Source organism: Lynx canadensis, chromosome B4, assembly GCF_007474595.2.
Source record: "Lynx canadensis isolate LIC74 chromosome B4, mLynCan4.pri.v2, whole genome shotgun sequence".
Lineage (NCBI taxonomy): Eukaryota > Metazoa > Chordata > Mammalia > Carnivora > Felidae > Lynx > Lynx canadensis.
The window spans coordinates 137,592,326-137,608,617 of NC_044309.1; the positions used below are offsets into that span (position 1 = coordinate 137,592,326).

General features: G+C 63.5%; 1 protein-coding gene across 1 annotated transcript in view; it reads right to left on the reverse strand.

Moving 5' to 3' along the window:
* Positions 1 to 13,868, reverse strand: part of WNT7B (Wnt family member 7B) — a 28,626-nt gene extending 14,758 nt beyond the window's left edge. Inside the window, exons 1-5 of the mRNA XM_030322321.1 lie at positions 13,734 to 13,868; positions 13,329 to 13,428; positions 12,669 to 12,721; positions 9,611 to 9,696; positions 7,807 to 8,033 (exon numbers count right to left, since the gene is read on the reverse strand). Coding sequence (XP_030178181.1) covers positions 7,807 to 8,033; positions 9,611 to 9,696; positions 12,669 to 12,721; positions 13,329 to 13,428; positions 13,734 to 13,868 — 601 coding nt within the window. The remainder of the gene's footprint in view (positions 1 to 7,806; positions 8,034 to 9,610; positions 9,697 to 12,668; positions 12,722 to 13,328; positions 13,429 to 13,733) is intronic.
* Positions 13,869 to 16,292: the final 2,424 nt, after the last annotated feature.

Consider the following 16,292-nt stretch of genomic DNA (forward strand, 5'->3'; position numbering starts at 1 on the left):
TGGTGAGCCTCCCTGGCCCCTCGGCCCCAGACCGTGCTCAGCCACCGGCCCTGAGCCTCTAACTCCCTGCCTGAGGTGTATCCCAACCCGGCTGGGGGGCGGGGAGGTAGTTCCTACAAGAAGCAGGGACAGCGGGTGTCAGGCGAGCCCAGAGATGCCTCCAAGCCCAGCGAGGTCCCGAACCCTATTTGTGCACTTGAAGAACGGGAAGCCCAGAACCCTGGCGCACCAGCCTCCCCTCCCCCGGCCCGGCCTGAGGTTTCCGTAGGGGCCCGGCCCGGCCCCCCCGGGCGGGATCCGGGCTCTGCCCCGTGACGGCCAGGCAGGTGCCTGTTTCTGCACCTGTTAAGGGGAGGTGAGGAGGCCTCCGCCTTGCAGGGTCCAGGCAGCGGGAGTGAGTGAGTGCCACGGAGGGAGGTCTCAGAGCAGCTGGGACGCAGGAAGGGCCCAACGCACGTGGGCTGCTTTTATGATTCATGTCAGGATGGGCCTAGACCCCGGGCCTGGCACGGCTGCGTGGGTGGGTGCAGCCTGTGTTGAAGCCGTGGGCGGGCACGCGTCCTCTGTGTTGCCCTCTCTCTGTCCCTCTTTCTGTATGTCTGTCTCTCTCTCTCCGTTCCTCTCTCTCTCTCTCTCTCCTCCTCTGTCCCCATCTGTCCCTCTGTCTCCTTCTGGCCCCGCCCCGGCCCCCACCCCAGCTCACCTGTGGCTGAGTCAGTGTCTCCGCACTAAGCTCTTCTCTGCCGTTGTCATAAACAGAGCACTGGAAAACGTCCTGCCAGGTCCGAACACGCCGGGCCTTTGTTCTGACCCAGTGAGGCCCTCGCACGCCACGCAGCAGCCCTGCGGTGGGTCATGCTCCAGCTGGGCAGGGGGTCGCCAGGCCCAGAGTGGGCAGAGCCTGGCTTAGGGCCAGCATGAGCCCGAGCCCCGGGATCCGTGTCCCAAGCTGGGATGGCCTTCCAGGAGCTTCTACCCCCCACTCAGAGCTCTGGGGACGCTGGGACGGCCTCTCCTATAGCCCTGGCTTCTGGTAGCCCCTCTTGTTAGGGAGGTCAGCCTCAGACAGACTGCCCTCGAAAGTTCCTTCGTCCTGGCTTGCGGCAAACCAACAATGGCTTACGCGTGGGGACACGGTGGAATGAGAGCCCCTGCCCCTCTGGGCTATGCTACGGCCCCCTGGCAACTGGACTCCTGCTGGTGCACAGTGCTGGACTGTTGAATCACATCTCTAGGCCTGGGGCGCCCGGGTGGCTCAGTCAGTTAAGCATCCCGCCTGACTTCAGCTCAGGTCACGATCTCTGGGTCTGTGAGTTCGAGCCCCACGTCGGGCTCTGTGCTGACAGCTCACAGCCTGGAACCTGCTTCGGATTCCGTGTCTCCCTCTCGCTCTGCCCCTCCCCTGCTCGCACTCTGCCTCTTTCAAAATTAAATAAACATCAAAAAAATTTTTTTAATTAATAAATCTCTAGGCCTTAGCGGTGTGTGACCTTGGGTGAGACATTAGCCTCCTGGGAGCCCCAGTGTCCCCATCTACGGTGCATGGACAGTAGAACAGAAGTGATCCTCCTCGGCAGCAGGAAGCTTGGAGACCTGCTGAGGTCCGGCCAGGCCATGCCCCTCGGAGGCCAAGGGTGAAGGCCCCCCCACCCTGTTATCTGTGTCCTGCCTCAGTGGGCCAGAGCCCTGGATTCCCTGTCCACAAGACCCTTGGGCAGAACCCCAGCGTGAGCACTGAGGAAGTAGAGGGCTTTCCTGCCCCCCGTTCTGAAGAGAGACCCCCAAGTCTTGGCAGAGGCCTGACCCCAGCCTCAGCCCCTGGAACGGGCGGGTAAACAGACCTAGAGAGCGCGAGTCTGTGCCCCAGGTTGCACCACAGGACCCGAGAAGCAGCCTGGGCACGAGTTTCCAGGAGCGGGGCTGGTGGCCTTCACTGTGCCTCCCGGCGCCCCGCCCCAGAAATGGCATACAGCAGGCACTCAATGCATGCAGGCTCAACACCAGGGGCTGCCAACCTCACACTCCTGCACCACCCTAGGAAGCAGGTGACGAGTGACCTTCTGCCCTCGGACTGCCACCACCCCCCGGGCTCCCCCCCTTCCCCGCCCCGAGATGAAGGACACTCTCCTGGGAGGAGACGGTCAGATCTGGGTTCACCTGTCCGGGCCTGCCCTGCTGACCCCGGGGACTGTCGTGCCGCTGACAGGCGTGCGGTCGAGAGCAGGGCCGCCCAGCAGAAATCTCCCGGAAGCCCCACAGGTCACTTAAGAAGAGTGAGAATAACGGGGTGGACTTCGTTTTAGTGACTGAGTTTATTTAGCCCATATATCCAAGGATCACCACTGTATCATGTGATCATTGCAGAGAGTGTTAAAGAGGCAGTTTACTTGCTTTTTCTTTTGAAGTCTCCAAAATCTGTCGCGTATCTCACACGTATGGCACATCGCGGTTGGCACGCACCCTATTTCCAGGGCTCCCGGCCAGCGGCGGCCCGGGAGCCCTCGTCCCTCCTGGGAACCAATGTCACATCTCCCCCTGGGCCTGGTCAGCAGCACCCCGGGCAAGGGGGGGCCTGGAGGTCAGCCTCTTCTCCAAGGATCCTGCCGGTGGCTGATTTGGAAGCCTAGAGACCCTCGTCTGTCAGAGGTAAGTCACTTCGCCCCCTCGGACTGTCCAGGAGCCGACGGCCTTTGCTGAGTCCCTACCGCAAAGCAAGCTGCCAGCCCCAGGCAGCACGTGAGCCAGGATTAGGGGCGGCCCCTATGCCTGGTCATGTCTGAGGCTGCACATGATGGGCGCGATTCAGTGTTCCATGGCAGCTGGGGGGGTGGGGTGCGGGCGCTGGAGTGCACACAGCCGCGGCCACCATGCCCTGTGCCCGCGGGTCCCGAGGGGCTCCGGGCTCAGGCTGGGGGTGGGGCAGTGGCTGGAGGGAACCAGGGTTCGAGGGAAGTCCCTCTCCTGCTCAGAGACTTCCGTGCCTTCTGTGGGGCCCTCGGGTTCACTGCGCCCCACCCAGCCTGTCCCCTCCTTTAGCCTCAGGTCTCCCCACCCTCTGGTTCACCCTCCCGGCGTCCCTGGGAAATACCATCCCCTTTGTGGCCTCTGTGCCTTGGCACTTGCTGTTCCCTCCGCCCGGAACCGCCTTCCCCGTGCTCACCCCAGGCCAGTCTGGGTCACTCTGATTATCACTCTCCTGGGTCTCAGCTTACCGTCACCCTGTCAGGCGAGCCCTTGTCAACAGTCCCGACTCGACTACGGTGCTTGCCTGTGAGAGAGGCCCTGCCTTGCCCGGGGTCACCAGGAGCCCAAGTTTCTAACAGGCATCCCCGGAATACAAGGCTCCCCCCACAACTGTCGCGTGGTGTCCCCTACCCCATCCGCACCACCCCCCAAGCTCATTGCCAGTTAACAGAAGAGGCCAGGCCACAAGCATCGCTTGATCACTGAGGAAATAGGCCTGGGGTGGGCTTGGGCTGCCAGAGGGTGGAGGCCCCCAGACATGAGGTGATGCCACGTGTGGGTCCTGACTCCCTGAATGGAGCAGAGCAACAGAGGCACCTGGAGGGTCCCAGGCTGAAACCAGGGCAGTGGCATTGTAAGAAAGACCTATCTAGTAGTAGTGAGTAGTGAGCTCCTCGTCCCTGGAGGTATGCAAGCAACGGCACCAGGTGCTGGAGAAGGGACGGGACCTTGGCACAGGGGTTCATTTGCCTATTAAGGGGTTTCCCTTCAGCTCTCAAGATTTAGGCATGGCCCAAGGTCACAGGCAAGGCCTGAAGGGGGCCGTCCTACCCACCCAGGCCATTCCCCCTCTTGGGGCCAATCATTAATTGGCACCGCTTGAGTGGCTGCTCCCACGAGTGCCCCCGGCTGCCTGCCAACTCATGGCCCGTCTCCCATCTCGTGCCCGGGCAGCCGCATGCCTCTGACAGGGGCTGGCTTTGCCACCCGGCCCCGCTTCCTGCTCGTGACTCCCAGCAGCCGAGCCCTCCTGGCTGAAAAGGGAGCTGGGCCTTCGCAAGGCGCAGCCTGGAGCCGGGGAGGGCCGAGGGCGAGAGGCCTCAGCCCCGCTGGTAGGAAGCCCACCCCTCCCACCCCTGGGGCAGAGCGAAGGGAGAGCCTGAGGCAGGCGCTGAGCGGGCCCAGGGCTGACAGGCTCTGAGGACAAAGCCCCAGGAAGTGAGCGTGGCCGGGCTGTGGACAGGAAAAGCCAGGGAGGGGTGAGAGGGCGTTCTCCAGGGAAACCAGATGCAAGCAGAGCAGAGGGGAAGGGCCTTCCAGGGCTACGGGCAGTGGGGGCAAAGTCCCAGAGGAGGAAAGGGTTGGCAGTGAGCCAGGCTGAAGCTCTGGTTTCTAGAAGGGATGCGGGGAGGTGAGGGTGATGTAAGCCAGGGGCCACTCAGACTCCAAGCTAAGGAGTTAATTTTATCCTGGGCAATAGGGAGCTACTGCAGGTTTTGGAGGAAGGGAGTGACATGGCATGACCAGGGCTGGAGGGGAGGCAGGAGGAGGAACTGACGGTTGCCAGGGGAGGGCCAGCGAGGCAGGCCCCACAGCGGCCGTGGGGCAGGGTGGAGGGATGGACGGGGACACCACGCCCGGTTTCTGCAGAGACGACAGGTGCGCAGGTCAGGGGGAAGGCTGGGGACGTCAGACTTAGGCAGCAAGATGCTGAGCACGTCGGGCCAGAGGTTCCCGTGGGTCCCCCTTGCGGGACGGCCCCCCGTGAGCAGCCCCAGGGGCGAAGTGACTGCAAACCCTCGCGGGCTCCCGTTGGACCAAGGGCTGGCCTCCGAGAAGGAACAGCTATGAGCTGTTAGCCGTGATCCAGGGGACACGTGACGGCCAGTAAAGGTCACCCGGGTGGGCACTGACAGTGTGCGCTACGGGGGGGGGGCCCGGGTCACTGCTGGGGCCAACGTCGCTCCCCGTGGCCTTTTTGTGGGCGTTTGTAGCGCATCGCCAGTGAGCTCCCCCGCCCGGCACCTGACCTGGGGAGAAGCCACGTGCCCGTCACTGCCCGTGTCTGGTGGCCCCAAAGGAAGTCCAAGCCCCGGGAACATCTCCTGTGCCCGTCTCTGCACAGTGAAGAAGTGAGGACTAACAGGTGGGTGAGAGTCTGGATCTGATCCCAGCTCTGCCGAGCGCAGACCATGTGGCCGCAGGCAACCACCCAGCTCTGCTGTGCGGGGACAGCCACCTTGGAGCCTGGAGTCTCGGGGAGGGGGTGGGGGCCAGACGGGCAAGGAGGCGCCTGGGGGGGCAGAGGGGGCCAGATGGGCAAGGAGGCGCCTGGGGGGGCAGAGGGGGCCAGATGGGCAAGGAGGCACCTGGGGGGGGCAGGGGGGGCCAGATGGGCAAGTGGGCACCTGGGGGGGGGCAGAGGGGGCCAGATAGGCAAGCGGGCACCTGGCGGGGGGATGGGGAGCCAGATGGGCAAGTGGGCACCTGGGGGGGGGCAGGGGGCCAGATAGGCAAGGAGGCGCCTGGGGGGGGCACGGGGGGCCAGATAGGCAAGAGTGCACCTGGGGGGGGCACAGGGGGCCAGATAGGCAAGGGGCACCTGGGGGGGCAGAGGGGGCCAGATAGGCAAGCGGGCACCTGGCGGGGGGATGGGGGGCCAGATGGGCAAGTGGGCACCTGGGGGGGGCAGGGGGCCAGATAGGCAAGGAGGTGCCTGGGGGGGGCACAGGGGGCCAGATAGGCAAGGAGGCACCTGGGGGGGGCAGGGGGGGCCAGATAGGCAAGCGGGCACCTGGGGGGGGCACAGGGGGCCAGATAGGCAAGGAGGCGCCTGGGGGGGGCAGGGGGGGCCAGATAGGCAAGCGGGCACCTGGGGGGGGCACAGGGGGCCAGATAGGCAAGGAGGCGCCTGGGGGGAGCACAGGGGGCCAGATAGGCAAGGAAGCGCCTGGGGGGGCAGAGGGGGCCAGATAGGCAAGGAAGCGCCTGGGGGGGCAGAGGGGGCCAGATAGGCAAGGGGCACCTGGGGGGGCAGAGGGGGCCAGATAGGCAAGGAAGCGCCTGGGGGGGGGGATGGGGGGCCAGATAGGCAAGGAGGCACCTATGGGGGGGTGGGGGGCCAGATAGGCAAGGAGGCGCCTGGGGGGGGCACGGGGGGCCAGATAGGCAAGAGTGCACCTGGGGGGGGCACGGGGGGCCAGATAGGCAAGGGGCACCTGGGGGGGCAGAGGGGGCCAGATAGGCAAGCGGGCACCTGGCGGGGGGATGGGGGGCCAGATGGGCAAGTGGGCACCTGGGGGGGGGCACAGGGGGCCAGATAGGCAAGGAGGCGCCTAGGGGGGCAGAGGGGGCCAGATAGGCAAGCGGGCACCTGGCGGGGGGATGGGGGGCCAGATGGGCAAGTGGGCACCTGGGGGGGGGGCAGGGGGCCAGATAGGCAAGGAGGCGCCTGGGGGGGCAGAGGGGGCCAGATAGGCAAGGAGGCACTTGGGGGGGCACAGGGGGCCAGATAGGCAAGCGGGCACCTGGCGGGGGGATGGGGGGCCAGATGGGCAAGTGGGCACCTGGGGGGGGGCAGGGGGCCAGATAGGCAAGCGGCACCTAGCACAAAGCAGGTCCCGGGGCCGACGCCCTCCCCACTGCGGGGGATGGGCCGGGCACTCCTCCCTCCCCAACGGGCCGGGAGCTGCACTTGGGTGGTGGGGCCCCAGGGAGGGGGTGGTGCCACCCTCCTGCCTGTGCCAGGTGCCACCCACAGGCTGCTCACCACAAAGGGGCCCCGGGGGCTTTCCCCTGCACCACCCCAGCCCTACGCCGGGCGCTCCAAGCCCCGCACGGCTTGGCTCTGGCCCGGGTCCCGGCAGCTGTGGCTCCTCGGCCCGCTGGGATCGGAAGGACGTGCTGAGCCTGCAGGCTGGGGTCTGAAATAACAGGGCCCCCCTGCACGTCTGGCGCTGTGCCCCCCAAGTTATCGCTCCCCCATCTGCCCCTCCTGGAAGGCAGGTTGCATCACCTCCGCACCCTCGCCTGTTCGACAGCTGTGTATCGAACCCACGGGACGCAGGCCCCGGAGGGGTGCCAGGGACCCAGGGGAGGGCCCGCCCGCTCGGAGCTCGTGTCGCAAATACGGGCTCTGAGGTCCCGAGCGCCACGCCCAGGGTCACACAGCCGGTTTCCGATCTAGGTCGGGCTCTGGAGGTCCCACGTCTCCCTTTAAGCCCTTCCCTGGGCCTCAGTCTCCTTCCCTGTAAAATGGGCACCACAGAGCCTCCCTCGGGGCTGTGAGGACGTGAGATGGCACCCGTGGGACTGCCCACAGACTTGGGAGGCGCGACCCCTTCCCCGGCCCGACGCCACCCGCCCTGCCCGCCCAGCCTCCCCCGCAGCCTGGCAGACTCCCCCGGTGCTCCCACACGTGCCTGTACAGCGTCCTCTGCCCGAAATTCCTCCCGCACAAATGGTACCATTCGCCTCAGCCCCCTGCCCCCAGACGCCACGCGGGAACTCCTGCTGTCCCATTCCAGATGGGACAGAACCGAGGCAGGGGGTGTGCCTAGGTCCACACAGCGTCCGCACGAGCGGGATGCGGCTCTAACCGCTTGCACTGCCTGCCACGGCCGGCCGGCTCACAGCCCAGCGAGGGGTCTCTCGCCCACGCACACGGGACCCTGGGGTCCCGAGCCCCTGCCCCCCCCCCGCCCCCGGCCAGGCGCAGAGCAGGGCGCAGAGGGAGCTCCCGTCGCCAAGACACTGGCCGGCCTCGCCTGGCCTTGGGTGGCCCTGAAGCCCTGACAGGGGGGGGGGGGGGGGGTGTCCCAGCAAGCCCGGAGGCGCCCTTACCTACTCGGAGCTCTTGCCCGAAGACAGTCTTCTCGCCCAGGGCGGAGCAGTTCCAGCGTCCGAAGCGGAATTGGTACTGGCACTCGTTGATGCCCATCTGCGCCCCCTCCCCGATCACGATGATGGCATCGGGCCGGCTCTGGCAGATGGCACGCTGCCGTGGGGCCAAGCCGGGAATCTTGTTACAGATGATGTTGGCTCCCAGGGCCACGACGGACGACAGCGCTCTGCGGAGACGGGAGAGGACGCGGGCAGGTGAGTGGCTGCGCGGGGCCCCGAGCCCTCCGCCTGCCGCCCTGCCTCCCTCAGTCTCCGCCACCAGCCGGTGGGTTCCGGGCGCCCACCGTGGGCCAAGCTGTGCCCACCAGGCAGCCAAACACAGATCCCTGCGCCGGACGAGCCGTTTCCCGCTGACCACAAGGCGTGATCCCGGCCTGAAAAGGCACTCGCGCCCATGCCTTCTCAGCCTCAGGACCACGAGAACCAGGGTCACAAATCCAGGAACCAACGGTCACGCAGAACGTAAGAACCACAGCTCCCCACGCCTCTGAACCAGACACGCGGACCCTTCGGGTCCGAGAACTTCACGCCTGGGATTTGACAGCCATCAGCTCCGAACTGTCCGCAGCCTCCCCAACTGCTGACCATCAGACTTCCCCACCACTCGCACGCCCCGGGCTCCCCCTGGGGTTCCTGGGCCAGGCAAGCTGCTGAGCCGGCTGGCCCTGCTGGGAGCCAAACCCGTAGGCTCCTGACTCCGTTTACAGCCCATCTATAGTCCTGGGAAGGCACGCTGCCTCTCTGAGCCTCAGTATCCACGTCCATGAAATGGGAGTATAAAGCATCTACTCCTCCCACCCCACCACCACCACAGGGGCTCAGACCAGACGGCCTCATGGAGAAAGACTGTCCCCTCGCTTCTGGATCACTGGGTAGATTCAGGAGAGGGACCAGGAGCTGATGTGAATTGAGCCCCTATGGTGTGCTGGGCTGGGTGGGGCTGCTTTACTGCAACATCGTATCCCCCCCGGTGGCCCCCTGAGGCTGCCGTGGAATTAACCTGGCACCCGCCAGGAACTGAGGCCCGGGGCAGGAGGGCACTTGCCGGGCTCACTCCCTCCTAACTTGAGGCGTTTATCCGTGTGTTTGTTGTAGGAGGTGGCACCCACACCACATAACGTTGCCCATTAAAAAAAAATTGTCTTAATGTTTATTTATTTTTGAAGGAGGGAGAGACAGGGTGTGGTGGGGGGGGTGGTGGGCAGAGAGAGAGGGAGACACAGAATCCGAAGCAGGCGCCAGGCTCCGAGCCGTCCGCACAGAGCTCGACGCGGGGCTCGAACCCACAAGCCGCGAGATCGTGACCCGAGCCGAAGTCGGACGCCCGACCGACTGAGCCCCCCAGGCGCCAACGTTACCCATTTTAAAGTGTGCAGTCAGTTCAGCAGCGGTGAGCCATGCAGGCACCACCCCTACCGTGTTCCCAGATGTTTTCACTGCCCCCGAAGAGAAACCCCAAGTCCCCTGGGCAGTCACTCCTTATTCTATTCTCCCAGGCTCTGAAACCACCAATCTGTTTTCGGTGCCTGTGGATTGGCGTATTCTGGACTTTTCGTATCGATGGCATCACACGCCGTGTGACCTTTTGTGGCTGGCTCCTTTCACTTGGCATCCTGTTTCCCGGCTTCAGCCCCCTTGCAGCAGGTGCCAGTGCCCTTTTATAGCTGAATCCTTCTCCATCGTAAGCAGGGACCACCCTGCACGGATCCAGGCACCAGGGAGCGGACGCAGGATTCCTCCCCACCTCTCGGCCACCGCGAACAGCACCACCGCGAACGTGGGCGTGTAAGCTTTGGTCTGAGCCCCTGTCCCGCTTCTCTGGGGCACAGTCTTAGGAGTGGAATTGCTGGGTCACGTGGCAGTCTGTATCGCTTCCGGAGCGGCCCCCGAACTGTTCTTCCGCAGAGGCTGGAAAACTCATTATTTGGTTTCGAGCGCCCGGAGGAGGAGGGCGGGCAAGCTGGAAGGAGGTGGGGGTGATCTTGGCAGACCTTGGGGCAACGGCTGAGTTTCAAAGTGGCATCCGGCTTCCAGACGGCAGACCAGGCCTGCTTAGCGAGGGGCAAAGTGTGGGAATGAGGGAGACCACCAGGGGCTCCCCAAAGCTGATGTCCCTGGCCTTGGCCTCCCAGCGCCAGTGAGCTCCCTCCTCCTTCCCACTGGCTGCCGGCCCCTTTCTCGGGAGAAACGAGTCAGTGTTTTTCCAGGCACCCACAGCCAGCTGGGAAAGTCCCCGTGTGGCATGAGTCCGCAGCACGTGCTGTAGCCAGAGTGCCCCGGCGACACTCAATCCCCACGGCCCGCCCGCCCCCCTCACTAATCTGGCCAAGACCCCCCTGGGTCTCCCACGGGCACAATGGGCAGAAATGCCCGAGGCTGGCACGGAGGAAGATCATCTGGGCGGGTTGGGCTGGGAGCGGGCTGGAATCCGGGGAATTCAGCCCAAAGTAATTGTAGATGCTCAGAAAACCGACCCGGGGAAATGAGATGGATGGGAACCAGCCTCCAGGCCTCGGGCAGGAGCCCGCTCCGGATCCCGGACGCTAAAAGCCAGCTCCCCAATCCCGAAGTCTTCCAGCAGACTCCAGGCTGCAAAGCTCACTGCCTGGGGTAAGAACCCTGCTGGGGGTAGGAGCTTGGACAAATGGGTTCCGAATTGGAGCGGGGGTGGGGGGATCCCCAGTGGACCGAGGGGGGATCCCAGGGGCCGACGCAGATGTTGCAGCCCTGGTCTCCCGTCTCCAGGAGCCCCCAAAGCCCCCCTGCCAGCACCCAGGTCTGGCCATGTCACTCCCCTGCTCAGGGACCATCCATAGCTCCCTAGGCTCCTTGGTGTAGAATCAGAGGCCCCCCGGGATCCGACCTCCGACCACCCTGCCATGCCTGCCTATGCCGGTCTCTCTGCCTTTCTCTTTCTGGCAAACTCTGCTAGCCTTGTGCCCAAGTGGAAAAGCCCCCTGAGCTCACACCCCTTGGCCCCCAGGCACTGAGAAAGCAGGTGGTGGGCATCGTCTCTCGAGTAACAACCCCCCACCCGCCCCCCACGGGCTCGCAGTGGCTGTTTCCACATCCAGCCTTCCCAGCAGACCACAAGCAGGGCCAGGTCAGAGCTAAATCTGGGGCTTGGTGGGCCGGGGGGAGGGGGCAGGGGGCTCCCCCTGTAGCCGTCCCTGAGTGTTTGCAGAATGGCAAAATGGATGAACAAATGAGTGAATACTCAAAGATTACATCCAAAAGAGCTCCTCCACCTTAGTAACAGAAAGGCAGTCCAAGTCCAAAATGCTCAAGGGACTCTTCTCCAAAGAGCCATAAACGGCCAACCAGCACACGAGGAGGTTCTAACTCCCGCTCGCTCGCGAGAGAAACGCAAACCGAAGCCAGTGACGTGCCACCACACGGCCGCTGAGACGGCTTCAGTCACAACAACAGAAAATGACAGGTGTTGGCAGGATGTGGGGAAACTGTGTGGCACCGACGGGAACGTAAAAGGTGGCGGCCACGTGGGCAGCCGTCAGGAAGAGCCTCGAAAATCCCCTCGGACCCAACAATTCCACTGCTTGGTATTTGCCCCCAAGACCTGAAGACAGGTGTAAATCCCCAGGGACAGAAAATAGACCCGTGGTCGCCCGGGGCTGCAGGGAGGGGGCCCGGGGAGCGCCTGCCTGCTTGAGAGGCGTGTTGACAAAGTGTGGCAACCGGAGAGAGGTGACGGTCACACAGCATCGTGAATGTACTAGAACGCCTCCGAGTCACATTCTTTTTTTTTTTAATTTATTTAAAAAATGTTTTTAGGTTTATTTATTTTGAGAGGGAGAGAGAGAAAGAGAGTGTGAGCAGGGGAGGGGCAGAGAGAGAAGGAGCGAGAGAGAACCCCAAGCAGGTTCCGCACTGCCAGCGCGGAGCCCGACTCGGGGCTCGAACCCGTGAACAGTGACATCGGGACCCGAGCCGAGATTAAGAGTCGGATGCTCGGCTGACTGAGCCACCCAGGCTGCCCCTATGTTATGTGGACTTTGGACACAAGTTTTAAAAACCCTACGTATATGCAGGACTTCTGCACCCTTGGACAGGTGGGATGGGTAGAAGGGGACAAGAGGGGCCTTGCCTGGCTGACCCCCGCCTGTACGCTTCCCAGGACGTGTGGGGCTGACGGAGTAGGGGACACGAGAGCCCCCGGCCACCCCCCAGCAGCCAGCGCATGGGTCAAAGGCGAAGCAAAGGCATCAGGGAATCTATTTTGTGCCAGGAGCATAAATAATCAGATGCGGTTGCTAATTCAGAAATCGTTTCTCCGCTGACAGTAGTAGATACACTTACTCCGAGCGCCCATCTTGGGCAACACGGGCCTCTGCTGGGTCTCAGTGCCCTCCCTGCATCCCCTGCACATCACAGATGTGCAGACCGCAGCTCAGAGAGGCTGGGGGCCGTGCCTGAGGCTGCACAGCCAGGCTCAGAGCCCGGTCTCTGCTTCCAGAACTCAGGTGAAGGCGGCGCTGGGGTCCAGAGCCCCGCGCACAGCAGGTGCACGACAAGTGCCGGTGGACGGCCTCGAGCGGAAAGCTGTGCCCACTCCTGAGTCCCCAAACACAGCTTCACATCCTTCCCTTGCTTGAAATCCTCCAAGGTCACTCATTAATCATTCCACGTTTACGGACGGCTTCCGTTGCTGGTGTTGGCCGTGTCAGTCGCGCTGTCCCTTCCCCACCAACTACGGCCCACACGTTCACCGCGAGTCTGAGCACTGCCCTCCCCGAGAAGGCCTGGCCCTGTCACACTCCGACCCTCAGCCATGCTCCTGCCACCTGGAGGGACAGGGGCTGCAGCCCTGGGCCACCGGCCCTCATCAGGAAACCGCCTGAAAAGGAAAGAGGTAAAATTACGTGATAACTGAAAACTGGTGACCTGGAGGAGAGGGGAAGAGGGGGGATGGGAAGGGGGAGGAGGGGAGGAGAGGGGAAGAAAGGGGGGAGGAGGGAGGGAAGGGTGGAGGGAAAGGGGAGGAGGGGCAGTGGGGAGGAGGAGGAAGGAGGGGGGAAGGGGCAGGGGGGAAGAGAGGGAGGAAGGGGGGAGGGAAGAGGGAGGAGGGTGAGCGCAGGCCGCATCCTGGAATAATCTGGAATAATCGGCAGTTTGGGAGTGAGGGCAGGCTGTGAGCACCCTGGTCCCGCCCACAGGATGGGCCTGCCTGTCACCCCCAAGCAGCAAGATCCCCACCCTGGGCGCCTTCTCAGCCCACAGCCGCCCACCCAGGTGCCCCGGGAGGGCTGGCAGGGACGTTCTGAGTGGCCCCGAGCACAGAGAAGCCGGGCCGGCCGCTCGCGTTTCAGTCATCCCCTGGCGCTGTTCAGGGGCCTCGGACGAAGGCAGGAAGCCACGACGAGTCCTGCAGGGACGGCCTCCCTGCGGGTTCCCGGCTCTGGGCTCCATCCAGGGTGCCAAGGGACAATAGGAGATCTTCCTACCTTGCCAGAGGTCCCAAGGGGCCAGGGCTGCCTCTGGGACTAGGGGACGCCAGAGGGCGAGGGGCGAGGTGGCCACTGCCAGGTAGCAGGTGGTGCAGAACTGGCCAAGGGGGTGGGACGCTGGCTATGGCCTTGGGCAGGTCACCCAGCTGGCAGCCGGTGGGGCAGGGGTTAGGACACGAGCACCGGTGCGAGCCAGCTTGGTTGGAACCCTGGCTCTGACTCCTCGTAGCTGTGAGACCTTGGGCAAGTTTCTTAACTTTTCCGTGCCTCGGTTTCCACACCTGTGAAGTGGGGTGTGTCAGAGCGGCTCGGAGGAGGACACGATTCTGGCCTGTGGTGAGTGGTCCTCAAGGCTGGCCATTGTCGACCCTCCCTGGGGACCCGTTCCTGATCTCCATGCACCGAGCCACCGGGATCCAGTCCCTCGTGGGGATCAGGGACCAGCTGTGTCGATCGGGAGGCCCAGCGCTCAAACTGGCAATTCTGGAGCCGGCGGGTGTCCACACCCACCGCCACACCCACCGCGACTGGGTCCATTCGTGGATCGGCCCTTCCCTCGGACGCAGCAGATTCAGTCTGGGGCTACGCACCCAAGTGAAGCAAACCTTCACAGTTACCACGAGACGAGCACAGGTGTCCCCAGCGCCAACCGGGAACCACAACCCCCCGTGTCCGTCCGTCTGTCACCAGCAGAATGACACAGTTTGGCATGTGCACACGGCGGGAGGCTTTAGCAGTGACAAAGGGCAAACAGCTTACGCGTGAGCCAGACGGGAGAAATGGCCCAGACCACGCAAAACGCACCTTCAACATAGAGGCCAGGAGTTACCCTTAGCTGGGGGCGGGGGTGGGGGGCACGGGCCGGGAGGGGCCCACGGGAGTCTTCTGGGTTCCAGACTGTTCCCTCTCCCAAGCTGAGAAATGGATTACATGAGCGCCCGCATATGTAAAAACGCACCAAGCTGTCCACTCGAGACGTCTGTACGTTATGCACGTTATATCGCAACCAAAAAGCAAAATATTGCAATACAAACTTCATAGTGAAAATGCAGTACAAACTCAGAGTGAAAACTCCAAGTTTTCTCACAGAAATTAAAGTAAAGAAAATACACTTAAGAAATACAATACGGGGGCTTCTGGGGGGGGGGTGCTCAGTCGGTTAAGCATCCGACTCTTGGTTTCGGCTCAGGTCGTGATCTCACGGTTTGGGAGATCGAGCCCCGCGTGGGACTCCGTGCCGACAGCACGGAGCCTGCTTGGGATCCTCTCTCTCCTCCCCTCCCCATTTGCACACACACGCGCGCGTGTGCTCGCTCACTTTCTCAAAATAAATACACATTTTTTTTAAAAAAAAGAAATACAACATGAGCGTTACATATCAACCCCTTATGCCCTGTCTGTGTGTCCCCTGAGGGGTGCCAGCCCCTCCCGAAGCAGCTTGTGGAGGCCACTGCCCGCTCAGCCAGACGGTGCCCTCCCGCTCTCAACCTGCACCTGGCCCAGTGCTCTAGGCCATCCCTGCTGGCCAGCCCTGTGCCCAGAGGGGCTGGGCCCACCAGTGGGGCCAGGTCCGGCCAGGTAGCCTCCCAGTGCTGTCCCAGGCTGGGAGAGGACAGAGCTCCGGGCCGCGGCCACTCTAGCTAAGACCCCTTCTTGGTCTGGCCCCACTCCTGCCAAAGCCCAGCCTGGGGGCCTCCTGGGGGCAGCCTCCCTCCTCCAGCTTCCTCAGGTAACAACGTCTGGGGCACCTCACCGCCAGGGAGCCTGAGGCCCAGAGAGGAGTCCGATGGGGGCGTCAGTGGGGAGCCCGGGATCAGAGCCCTGCTGTCCAGCCACCTGCTGAGTAGCTCAGGGAGGGTGGGAGGGAACAGGGGTTGGGACCCACCCTTCCCGCCCCCCGACTGGTCAATGCCTCATCATCCCTGTCCCTGACCCCCAAGACAGTTGGGGGGTGGTCACCTGTCTACCTGGAGAGCCTTCCTCCCCCATCCTCCAAAGGGCTTTGATCCCTTGTGCATTGCCAGTGGCGGGACAAGCTGTGCCTCTTTTGTTCAAGAGCCAGAGAGAGGGGCACTTGGGGGGCTCGGTCGGTCAAGCGCCCGACTCTCGGTTTCGGCTCAGGTCATATCTCACGGTTCATGACTTCGGGCCCCAGGGCGGGCTCCACACTGACGGTGGGGAGCCTGCTTGGGATTCTCAATCTCTCTCTCTCTCTGCCCCTCCCCTGCTTGCACTCTCTCTCTCTCTTTCTCTCTCAAAAAAAAAAAAAAAAAAAAAAGCCAGAGAGAAATCGTGTCATTGCGAGCCCAGGACCGCGTGGCAGACGGGCCTCTCAGATCCCAAGGAAGCCTCGAGCCCTCTGATCCGTGCACAGGGCCCTAAAACTATGGCCGCTGATGTGGCCGAGTGTCCTGAGGAGGCCGCAGGACCCAGGCACCTCGACCTCAGTATCCCGTTTCTCCTACAAATTCCCCAGCAACCGACCCCACAAACCACAGCCCAAGCTCGGGATGCCCCAGTAGAGGGGACCCGGCCCCACCACGGCGGGGACCCCGTGCCAGGCCAGTCACCATCCTCTGTACCCTCTCTCTGGCCTGAGCAGCAGCTGCATTGCAGCCCACCCCCCACCCCAGGCTCCTGGGTCGGAGGAGCCCCTGCCCCGAACCAACCACAGAATCCTGGGAATGTTCCCTAGGCTGGGACCAGGACAGCACGCCATGACACAGACGCAGCATCCAAGTACTTCCCAGAACTCAGACCTCATGACGGAGCTGGACCTCAACATCCCAGACTCACCACCCCCCACAAGCCGCAGGAGCCGGAGGGGGGGATGCCTCCCCCTCCCTGGGTCCTCCCGGTCTCCCCGCGTCCTCAGGTGGTAGGCACCACTTTTAGGAAGGTCAGCAGCGGTAAGAAAGGGTTTCCCCACCCTCTGCCCTCTGGGGCCGCCCACCTCCCTGC